The 11,336-nt window shown below is 36.9% G+C and overlaps 6 protein-coding genes across 6 annotated transcripts; 3 read left to right on the forward strand and 3 right to left on the reverse strand.

The window, feature by feature from the left end:
• Nucleotides 1–4: 4 nt before the first annotated feature.
• TOT_020000796 (conserved hypothetical protein) lies at nt 5–1,536 on the reverse strand (the record flags this gene model as incomplete). Its single annotated transcript, XM_009692547.1, has 3 exons — nt 5–406; nt 655–1,042; nt 1,079–1,536. The coding sequence occupies 3 exons, from the start codon at nt 1,534–1,536 to the stop codon at nt 5–7; spliced, it is 1,248 nt and encodes a 415-aa protein (XP_009690842.1).
• Nucleotides 1,537–1,980: 444 nt separating this feature from the next.
• TOT_020001093 (26S proteasome non-ATPase regulatory subunit 12) lies at nt 1,981–4,065 on the forward strand (the record flags this gene model as incomplete). The annotated part of the gene is made up of 7 exons (XM_009692548.1): nt 1,981–2,103; nt 2,284–2,697; nt 2,853–3,104; nt 3,241–3,309; nt 3,348–3,552; nt 3,661–3,779; nt 3,922–4,065. 7 exons carry the CDS (start codon nt 1,981–1,983, stop codon nt 4,063–4,065), a joined length of 1,326 nt encoding a protein of 441 aa, XP_009690843.1.
• Nucleotides 4,066–4,507: 442 nt separating this feature from the next.
• TOT_020000798 (translation initiation factor eIF-1A) lies at nt 4,508–5,431 on the forward strand (the record flags this gene model as incomplete). The annotated part of the gene is made up of 4 exons (XM_009692549.1): nt 4,508–4,523; nt 4,688–4,771; nt 4,880–4,964; nt 5,152–5,431. The coding sequence occupies 4 exons, from the start codon at nt 4,508–4,510 to the stop codon at nt 5,429–5,431; spliced, it is 465 nt and encodes a 154-aa protein (XP_009690844.1).
• A 286-nt stretch (nt 5,432–5,717) lies between these two features.
• Nucleotides 5,718–7,405, reverse strand: TOT_020000799 (DNA-directed RNA polymerases I and III subunit; the record flags this gene model as incomplete). The annotated part of the gene is made up of 8 exons (XM_009692550.1): nt 5,718–5,797; nt 6,053–6,157; nt 6,280–6,366; nt 6,407–6,506; nt 6,588–6,706; nt 6,808–6,900; nt 6,952–7,048; nt 7,169–7,405. 8 exons carry the CDS (start codon nt 7,403–7,405, stop codon nt 5,718–5,720), a joined length of 918 nt encoding a protein of 305 aa, XP_009690845.1.
• Nucleotides 7,406–7,776: 371 nt separating this feature from the next.
• On the reverse strand, nt 7,777–8,022 carry TOT_020000800 (conserved hypothetical protein; the record flags this gene model as incomplete). The annotated part of the gene is made up of 1 exon (XM_009692551.1): nt 7,777–8,022. One exon carries the CDS (start codon nt 8,020–8,022, stop codon nt 7,777–7,779), a length of 246 nt encoding a protein of 81 aa, XP_009690846.1.
• Nucleotides 8,023–8,855: 833 nt separating this feature from the next.
• On the forward strand, nt 8,856–10,635 carry TOT_020000801 (uncharacterized protein; the record flags this gene model as incomplete). The annotated part of the gene is made up of 7 exons (XM_009692552.1): nt 8,856–8,880; nt 8,964–9,210; nt 9,273–9,533; nt 9,650–9,760; nt 9,826–9,895; nt 10,144–10,317; nt 10,387–10,635. The coding sequence occupies 7 exons, from the start codon at nt 8,856–8,858 to the stop codon at nt 10,633–10,635; spliced, it is 1,137 nt and encodes a 378-aa protein (XP_009690847.1).
• Between the last annotated feature and the right edge of the window lie 701 nt (nt 10,636–11,336).

Genomic DNA, 11,336 nt, shown 5'->3' on the forward strand with positions numbered 1-11,336 from the left:
CATATTAGTTGTTGTTCGCGTAGGGGTATATTGATTTGTTCATGTAATTCGGCACAAAGTATCTGTTCAGCCTCTGCGAGTATCCGTTACTCCCGTCCACGTAATACGTCCCAGAGGGGTGACTGATTTGACGCGGCCTGTTTCTGTACAGGATGAGCAGGAATATGAAAAGTATAAAGAGCAGCGACTTCAAGTCTAGTTGTGAGATGAAATGCTTTATTGAGGATGCGATAACGCTCGCGGAGATGAGTGAGATGTTCTCGTAGTTCAGGGAGTCCTTTTTCATGCAAATCTCCCACTCTCTGCACTGGTCAACCAGGGCCGGGATTTCCAAAACGCCGCACTTGTTCCTCTTATACTCGTTCAAACAAGTGAGCGATTCGTTATCGACAGTCTTCACGTTTCTCTAAGGCATTGTTAATGAATTTATCACATTTATCAAAAGCACTATCTGCTACCGATACACATTATCTATCTGCTACCGATACACATTATCTATTTGTTACCGATACACATTATCTATTTGTTACCGATACACATTATCTATTTGTTGCTAATACTCATTACAGTTTGTACCAATAGGTGTGTGGCCTCTCATAAATAGCATATAGTTATATACGGGAGTAACTAGCCGTGTGCGAATACTTAACTTACCTGAATGTGAGTTTCTATATCTCTCTTGACAATTAAGAAAATCGACACCACTACGTATATTAATATGATGGTCTTCGTCACGTTGAAGATAGTCTTCATCCAACTGTTTATCCTTTCCGGGTTAAAGAACCTCAGAAAGCCCTTGTTGCCGCCATTGCTGTACATGATGTCGTCGCAGTAGTTGAGGGGGTAGTTGCAAGGGGCTGGCGTGGCGTACTGCCTCAGGCTCGACCTCCTCCTCCTGCTCCTCCTCCCGTCGCCGCAGTTGAAGTGGTAGCTCGAGGGGTATGTGTAGCTGGTGTTATTCGACACCGTTGAGCACTGCGAGGAGACCTTCGACAGGTCCTTGATGTCTATGATGTTGTCAAGCAGCTCCAGCGAGCCCTTGCTAGGGCTGCGTACGCTAGGTTGGCTGGCCAAATACTTGCTGCCCTTCCTGATGCTGTTCGCATTCTGCACGTAGTGTGCCCTTGGGGCCCTTTTAAAGTTACTTATCAGCCACCCTGACTTATTGCCTGCGCTGTCTGCATGGTCGCCTTTAAAACCGTCTTGATCGCCACCACTTTTGTCTACCACTGCATCGTAAGCCTCGTCAGACAAGGGTTCCTTGGCTTCCTTTTCTGTTTTTACGGTGATGCTGCTTCCGACAAACATCACTTCGTCGTCAGAAGGGTCTCCTTCGTTCAACTTGTAATTCGTACCTCTCTCGATGCCTGGCGCCATGTTTGCGCTCAAGTCGCCATTTATGCCACTTTCGTTGGCGTGTCCGCCACTATCGCAGTTATTTATGTCATTTGAGAAGTCATTTGAGCCGGAAAGGGACAGATAGGACATACCTTCATTCAAATTTTCATCTTCCATAAATTTGCCCCGACTGTCCATTTTTATACCAAGTGTACCAAATGAAAAAATAAAAGAAAGCGGAAAATATATTATTAATAACCGACGAGGATGTAGCTGTTTAGTAATGTTGGAAAAACTTAAATAGCAAGTTATTTTAATGGAATTCCTTTATACAAAACGTTTAAAAGTATTTTAAAGCTGATTCTAAAAAATAATTAACAATTATTGCCTATTCCGAGATCAAATCAAAGTCTACACATTACAATAAGCTGAGGACGCAGGAAGCTTAGTAAAATTTTATCTTTGCCATCAAAAAACAATAATAACAGAATATGTTCAATGGCTGTCTATAATAATAGTAAATAGGTAAATTATTTCCACATATGGAATATGTGGTTGCAATAGTTTGGAATTTATTTATTTTAATATTGCCATTCGGCCGCTTGTTTAACCAGTTTATTTATTATTGTAATTTATTTTAAAATGTTCGAGGAAGACGATTTCGGAATTATAGACAGGGATAGTTATCTGAAGGATCCTCCTCCCACCGAGGACTTGTCGGAATTGGCAGATTCGACCATCGAAAAGGCTAAGTCGAGCTTAACGGTATAGTTTGCGTAAATGTTTATTTAAATATTAGTGTAAATGGCATAATTGACCTTGAATTACAAATCGGCATTTACACAACGTACTAACCATTAAATGTCGTATGAACAGTCGAAATGATGACTGGAATGTGCTAAGCTATATATGGAAACATTAGGGACTTAGTTAATTGTTATTCAGGACAAGTACGATGAGGAAAAGCTGAAGGAGGTGCTGTTCGACCTGATGATGGCGGAAAAAAAGTGCCGCCAGAACCTGGACGGAGAGTCAAACAAGAAAATATGCTGCTTCATAATAGAAGTGCTGTACAAATACGGAGACTTCCCGAATCTGAACTACTACCTGACGCTGTTGAGCAGAAAAAGAGGCCAGCTAAAAGTAGCAATCAGCGGAATGGTAGCATTGGCAAAAGGATGGCTTAAAGAGTTGCAAGATAAGGAAGTGAAGGCGGGTCTGTTCGAAACGCTCAATTCAATGACCCTGGGGAAAATATATTTGGAGGACCAGAGAGCAGAGTTGGTGTTCTCAGAAGCGAAGAACAAGGAGATGGAGGGAAAGGTGTCGGAGTCATTGGGACTAGTTCAGGACCTAGAGGTACGTTAATAGTAAGGATGAGAGTTATGAGCAAGAAATGATGTATATTAAGGTGATTACACCTGCGTTACGCAATACGCGTGTCTGATGAGAGTTGAAAATAAGTAGACGTTAACATATTTAAATGAGTCTTCAATGACTGAATCATTTGATAGGTTGAAACCTTTGGATGTCTAAGTAAAATGGAAAAGGTGCGCTACATATTGGAGCAGATGAGACTAAACCTGATGGTGGGAGACTACATAAGGTTCTTTATCGCCAGCCGCAAAATCAACGAGAAGCTGCTGGACGGAGACGACTTCTTCGAGGAAAAGCTGCGCTACTACGAGTACATGGTGCACTACTACAAGCACGAAGGAAGCATCTTCGAAGTGGCGCAGTCGCATCACAAAAGGTACAACGCACTGGTTAAGGCGGAGCATCCAACACACCTAGAGGTAAGCAAGAATAACTAATATAGAATAAAAAAGTACGCTAGAATAGAGAAGGCATAGTAGCAAAAGTAGAATAGGTAATATAAGAAGATAGAATAGAAAAGGATAGAATAGAAAATTATTTTATGATAGAGAAGATAGAATAGAAAAAGATAGAATAGAGAAGATAAAAGTGGTTGTAGCCATGTATTCCACGTATACATGAGTGTTTAGGAGTTGGAAAGAGTGCTCATATACCTGATAATATCGCCAATTAACGATGAAACGCGTACCTATATGAAAAAGGTAGACGAGGAGGAGGCGAAAAACCTGAAGAAGGTAGTGCTGATGAATGAGTTCTTTAAACAGTTTTTATCGGATTTACTGGTGCCATACCCACTCTCACAAGAACTACACAGTAAAGTGACATCACTGCTATCGAGTGTAGCAAAAGGATACCAATTTAAATCGAGTAGTGGAACGGAAAACATAAATGGAGTTAAAAACATGGACAATGGAGGATACCAGGAAGAGTTGAAGCCAATTGCAGTGGATGAGTTGACAATGCTTAACGACAGAATAGTAAGGCACAACCTTCAGGTGATATCAAAGTACTACCTGAAGGTGACACTGCCAAGACTGTCAGAGTTGCTAGGAGTTAACGTACAGGTAAGTATGCTTAGTAGTTAGTTAGGTAAGTAGGTGGGAAGTACAACTAGATACACGGACATACACACTCAGATATTTACATATACACACACACATACACGCATATATACGTATATATGTGTTAACTATAATTGTTGCATAGAAACTGGAAGAGGAAATCAGTAATTTGGTGTACACAAATAACATATTCGCAAAAATAGATAGGCCGGCAGGAATAGTTAAATTTGGAAAGAGACAACAACCAGAAGTAGTATTAAACAAATGGTCAAACAGCATAGGAAAGTAAGTGTTAGATAGTTAGACTATTGAAGGATTAAAGGGAGGTAAATATAATATTTATTACGGGTGATGTGTATGGAAGAGAGCCAGAGTAGTAGTAATAGTAGTAGGAGTCCTAGTATCAGTAGTAGTAGGAGCAATAGTAACAGTAGAAAATAAACAACGGCATGAGGAGAGTAATGAATAACGTAGGCTGATGGAGTTGGTGGATCAATGCTCAAGATTAGTTCAAAAGGAGAAGATGATCCACGAAGCGAGAGCGAAGCAAGTGGAATTCGATTCCAAGTTCTTCTCGTAATAGAACAGTAATATTTTAAAGAAAACGAGTACATAAATAAAAGGAATAAAAGTCGTATATATATATAGTAGTTAGAGTGAGTAGAAAGTGTGTACAGTAAAAAAGGCGTACCCCCATGGCTAAGAAGTATTATTTTAAATTGTAGTTCAAAATGCCTAAAAACAAAGGTGAGTTGATGTGAATAATAAATAAGAGGAGTAGCTAAAAAGATTAGATAAATAAACAGAGGAAAAGATAGTGTATACTAGTCACCTATGAAAGATAAAACAATTAAGCAACGAGGACGTTGCAACTGGAAATAGGGAAAATGTGACTAATGAAAATGATGTAGGAAAGGGAGGTAAAAATCGTAGACGCGGTAAAAACGATAATGAGGGAGAAAAGAGAGAATTGGTGTTTAAAATGGAAGACCAAGGTAAGAATTAGATAAGATGGCGGTGGCAGAAGCAAAGCTTGAATATGTGGCTCAGATAGGGGCTTTAGATAGATCGGATGAAATTAAATTCCCCAAATACGTTTTTAGAGTACGCCCAGGTGCTTCGGATGCTCGGTAACGGCCGTCTCGAGGCCTACTGTTTCGACGGGACAAAACGTCTATGCCACATAAGGTACTGAGTGCAGTTCGACGAGTAGTTAGTTAAGCGGAGCGTCCAACAACCACGACTAGCAATATTCGACAGACCACGAGACCATAGTTATGTACTACCTAGCTATATTTACTTCACGGACGTTAACGTGCTTGTGGATGTTGCTACCATGTGTATCAAATACCTAAATTGACTAACCGGCAATCAGGGGTAAAATGAGGAAGAGAGTATGGGTAAACGCGGGAGACATCATACTGGTCTCACTCAGGGACTTTCAGGACAGCAAGGCCGATGTAATCGCAAAATATTCAGCCGAGGAGGCACGCACGCTTAAGGCGTACGGGGAGCTGCCGGAAGCGACGAAGATCAACGAGACAGACGTGTTCGACGACGAGGGCGACGGAGGAATAGACTTCCAGGACGTGTCGGACGAGGCGCAGGAGGAGTCAGAGGAGGAGGAGTCGGACTTCGATATTGACGATTTGTAAAACCGAAGAGCAGGATGGTCTCTAGATGGCTTGAGGTGTTAAAATATTGTAGAAACAAAAGGTACACGCACCGCCGGAAAAATGTGCGTGTTTGTGCACTAATGTATTGTCGTTACTCTAGTAAGCGTAATCTAGTGAAAAAAACGAGTACGTACTAGATAAAAGTGTATTTGTAAGCGCATAGTTGACTGTGGACTGTACGCAAAGGGTAAAAGAGGTACTAAATTGAATCTTGAAGCTTATTCTTAAGTTTAATGGACTTTGTCTTCAAAATGTCAACGGCTTTCTACAGAGTATTAGTGAGAAGCAAAAGAGGTACCAAAAGTAAATCATAACTCGGAATTGACCCAGTGCTTTCAATGGAAACTGTAAAAGAATTAAGTGTAACAGGTTGGTTGCTAAGGAGCTATACTAGTAATGATACTACTACTGATAGTAACAGTAAATAAAGGTACATGGTAATAAGGACGGTAATAGTAATAATATTTAATACTGGCGGCAGCAACAGTATTAATAAAACTGATAGTAGTAGTTAATGGCAATACTGACACTGGTATTAAAAACAATACCGAGGGCAATATTAACCAAGCGTAATGGCACAGGTGACAAATAGCAACTTACATATAATGTGGTTTACCAACTTAGATATCGTAACGTGTTTAGGGTACGTTTCAAGGCACTTTCGACAACTGGTGCAGTTGAGAGGGTTCTCAACACTAATTTCACCTATATTTGAATTCAGGGTGTGAAAAAGAGTTTTAACAGATTCTTGAAAACCATTGCGTCTAATATAATGGAGAGATGAGTATGTGATAATTAACGTGATAAGTATAATAGGTAAAAAATACTGTTTTTAATGGAGAAAACGTCCATGGGACAAATGGTGGCCAAGTCCCTCTTCTCAGAGTCACTTAATTTAGGCGTGTCGTTAATCTCTGAATTAATAATGTACGAATTGAAGGCGTAACAGCTTACTTATTGACGGCATGAACTTGTAGAACGCCGTTGAGACTGGAGACCATTTTGCGTGTACCTTCCCAGTCCCCTTTTCCAGATATACGTTTAGGTCAATTTCCTAAAGGCAGTTGAAGGCAACGATTAATAAATATTAATATTCACTAACGAACTGCAGTATTCAGTATACAATCGACTGTACCTGTCCTGGAGCAAGCTTGGTAATAAGTATATTATCGTGTACAGGCTTCGGGGGATTGTTCTTGAAAGTGGCCTCCTGATTACTGGAAAGAGGAACCCATTTCAAGAAGCTGCTATACACTAAGGTATAATTATTTTTTGAAACTACGCTGAGTCTACTATGTAACTGATTGTTGGTGAATAACAATTGTGTGATGACTTGTGTGTAGCTCATCGGTAACCTGGTAAATAATTGCCAGAATTAGGCTCATTTCTGTCATATTTGACCTTTAGCTTAAAACAAACGCTATTTTTATCATTTATCTCCTCACAGTCTAATAGTCATTAGTTTGTATGAATAGGGACATGAGCAATGGAAAACGTACTCTTGAATGTGAATAAATCAGGGTTCACATTGAAGGGTATCAATCCCAGTCTGTGGGCCAGTAACTCGTCCTGAATTACGCCAGTATTCTGGTAAATCTGAAATGTGATTATAATCATAGTTTAGTGAGATTCATAGTAAGATCGTGCCGACTAATAACTATGTATTTAGTGGTGGAATGATGCGTTGACTGGATGAAATATTGATTAAATTAGCACCTGAACGGTTTCAACTGCAAGGGTAGGCACTTCTGACAGTAGAATCCTCCTCAAAGCATTTGCGAAGGAAACATCGAGGCCCTCGATTTCGACGATGGAATGCGACTCTGTTTTTTTCAAAAAATTTACACGCAAACTCTTAACCTTTTCTATAATTTTAGGATCTTTAGAAGAGTCTGAAGAATCTTCATAGCAGGGTTTAATTCCTGAAGATTCCAAAAAAACAGAATTTGCCATGACTATACTATACACACTTGTGATTTATATAATATATAAATTAAAAATGAATGACAATTAAAAACAAATTTTAATGAAAATACTGGGTAAACATAAACATTAGCCATCATTGGTTAAATTGGATTCCTCACAACACATAATAGGGATTCTTTGACATTAGTTATTTTATTTTATATTTTTCATTTTTTCTTATTTAAATTTTTTGCTTAGAATTTTTCATGACCTAATGGTTACGGTTAAATATTTAATTTAAATTCTACACATAACTAACATAAATGATAGCAACACATATCAAGAATATAAGTAACACGTATATGTATTGAATTAAATTATTGGTGTTTAATTTCAAAAAAACGAAGATTTTATCTACTTTACGATTTTTCAAAAACCTTTGTTTTATACAAAAATTCCAAATACTCAGGAGTGTAATCCCTGTTTAGATCGAAGAAAAGTAAAACAGAGGCCAACGCAATGAATATGAAAAATACAATCCATATCATAATCACTCCGCATGAAAAGACCGACTGCCCTGGCCTGAAGGAACAGAGGATTCCTAAAAGCAGGATGACTCCACATATAGAGAAAAATATGATCCACAAAAGCCTAACGAGTTCCATCTTTATAAAATATTTAGGTTTGGTTGATTTAAGGATTTGAGTAAAGAGCCCTTGTAAATAGAAGTTGGATTTTAGTCCAGAAAATTATGAGTATCTCAGTTTCAAGTATTATGAATATTTAGTGAAGATCACCTATTTACTAAATAACAAAGTATCTTTGCCTAGGTATAATTGAGAATTTATTTTAGAAATGATTGAGTTAATTAGTACTCTCTTAGGTATCGTCTATCCCAAAAGTACAGCCACTTCAAGAAATGTACGTACTAGGACGTTACCGTAACTAGACAAATGGTAATATATAAATGACTAAATTAGCTTAATATACATTGAAATAAATGAAATAAGAGAGTTTTGGTGAAATAAAATGCTCCTGTTAAAAATTTAGCAGAGTTGAGTTGTGTGCTCATGGAGAGATTCCAGTGTGTATAAGACATAGATAACTCCATTAAATTGCTGATGATATGAATAAAAATATTATATTTAGTATTGTATGAAAGGAATTAATTGATTCGATGCAAGTCGTACACTATATGATTAAGAGTTATGAATATTCGTGTATTTACACACACCTGTAACACATTGGAAAGTAATTATTAAATAATTATATGCCTAAATTAGTAAGTAAATATAGTGTAAGTAAAACGTTTAAATAAAACCAAATTAGTGTATAATCAATAAATTAGTATACGTGCTGCCTTATAAAGTCAACCTTCCATGGATAAAAAGAGTTAAAAACATAAAATAATAATATATGTGATAATTGTTCATATTAGATGATAATATAAATTGGTATTTCACATAGTATATGATTAATATATTGGAAAAGCATAAATATGTCAGATTCAGAAAACCCGGACGGTACAAATCTATATATCGTGAAATTAAATAGATATATTATATGTATGATTATTTGATGTTTTCACAAAAATATAATTTATTAGTACCGGAGGATAAAAATCGGATTTGGAGAGATTCCGATGATGAAAACGAGGTTAAAATAGATGAACCACAATGGTTAAAAAAGAGACGCACGGAACTCAAAGAAGAATTAGGAGAAAGAGAGGAAGATCAAGATAAAAGATTAAAGTTTTCAGGAGCCCTAACGAGAATAAAACCAACCAAATTTAAGTCAGGAGTAAGATTTAAAATAACGCATCAGCAGGCCTCAAAAGAACCAATAAGAATAAAGTAAATTTAAATATATAGTGTAAATGAATTACTAATACATAACCGTAAATAATAACTTATAGCGGAGGAGTAAGGGAAATAAAATTTGATCAAGATTGTAAATATATGTCAATACTAGGTTACAAGGAAAAGGGAATAAAGCTGTACCATATTAACGCAAGTAGCCTCTCAAACAAAAGTAAATCGGAAAACAGATTAAAACTAAATCGCAAAAAAGAATTAAATTTTAGTAACTTTGTAACAACAGGATCCTGTTTTAAAAATGATAACATACTAATAACAGGAAGAAATAAGAAGTTATTGAAATACAATATATTAGAAGAGTAAGTTTAAAGTTAAATGATAACAATAAAACTAGTAATGAAATGATAAATATAATAATTATAGTTACGAATAGTAATTATGGTAATTGAAAATCAGTAATATGGAAAAGTTGTAGAAAAGGAACGGATATATTCAGCGTGACTGTTCCAGAAAATGAAAAGGCATTTAAGGGAATATGTGCATCAGATAGACTAAACTTATACGCAATATCGTGCGTAAACACAGGGTAATAATAAGAAATATTAAGTAAATTGCAGTTAAATTACACAAATGTAACGTGAATGTATGTAGGACACTGTTGGTGTGTGATTTTAACGATAACGTACTGACACATAACTTTAAAATGGGATCAGAGTGTATTGTAAGTGTAAAATAAGTAGTTTACATAGTATAATTGAAGCAAAGATAAGACATGATTGAGTATTAAGTAATGGTAAATGATATAGGGGTTTGGCTTCATTGATAAGACGCTGGTTTCGTGCGATAAGGATTCAAACGTACACAGTAGTTATAAAATAGTTAGAAAGTAGTAGTGAGTTGGTTGAAATGATGATAGTGGAAACGAATTGGACATATTAATTGAATAATGGGAAAATATTTATTCCGTAGATCTACGAGTTTGACCTGGTTGCGGGCAAGTGTAGGCAGAAGTTTAAAGATGCACACTCCCATGACATAACCTCGTTTTCAGTGTGGGACGCAGAAGAAAACGGGTTCTACGCAACAGGAACAAAGTCAGGATACGTGCAACTGTACAACTTAAATACAACAAGAGCGTTCAAAGTAGGGACTTAGAGAAAGTAGCTATGAGTAGAATAAGTAGTTGGAGGAATTTAGCTGATTTAAACGTAGGAGTTTGACAACATAACCACGGAAATAACGAGTGTGTGCGCAACCGAGGAGTTCACGCTGTTCTCGTCAATACATAAGAAGAATGGGCTGAGAGTAGTGTACAACAGAGGATACAACGTAGTGGCAAATTGGCCGAACAACATATCAAATCTGGGAAGAATAAGCACAGCAGCATTCTGTAGACAGTCAGACACGATAGTAACAGGAACAAGATCAGGAAGAGTCCAGTTCCACAAGATCCTCAAGTAGAACAGGGGAAACAAAATGGGACGATTTGGAGATGAAATAACGTAAAAATCGCAAGATAAGTAGTAAAGACAATTAATATGACTAAAGTGTAATTATATAAGAGATATGAGATAGATTTTTGGAAAAAGCGGAAATTTAGTAGTGTGTAAGTGAGGCAAGGGTGTGTGTAAAAAGAAAGGAATTAAATGTGCAGGATAAAAGTAAATTTAATTTTAAAAAGGAGAATGCGGTGAGTTAGAAGCGAGGAAATTGAAACGAACAATTGGTAAAAAGAAAGGATGCAGATAGACAAATATAATAAAAGATAGGCAAGGATGTCGGGCAGTAAGAAATTAAAAGGCAAAAAAGGAAAGAAGATGAAAGGAAGGACGGAGAAAACACATTGATTTATCAGATAAGGAAGAAAAAGGGAAGTTTTAAAAAAAATTGGAAGAAGAATACGCACAGAACGAGAATAAAACAATGGTGATCAAAAAGTGGTGTATTCTACCGAAAGAAACAAAAGTGCCTAAAAGTAAGACTGAGAGAAAAGAAACGGGAATAAACGATATATATGTCTATAACACGTGATGAAATGATGATTTAAGTGTAAAAAATGTGATTCGGTAATAAATGTGAAAAATGATGTGTGAGATTCAAGGGCTAAAAAAGCAGGAAGGAGAGGGAATTGAGAGACGAAACCGCGAAATTTGGGAGAAATA

Source organism: Theileria orientalis, chromosome 2, assembly GCF_000740895.1.
Source record: "Theileria orientalis strain Shintoku DNA, chromosome 2, complete genome".
In the NCBI taxonomy this organism is placed as follows: Eukaryota; Apicomplexa; class Aconoidasida; order Piroplasmida; family Theileriidae; genus Theileria; species Theileria orientalis.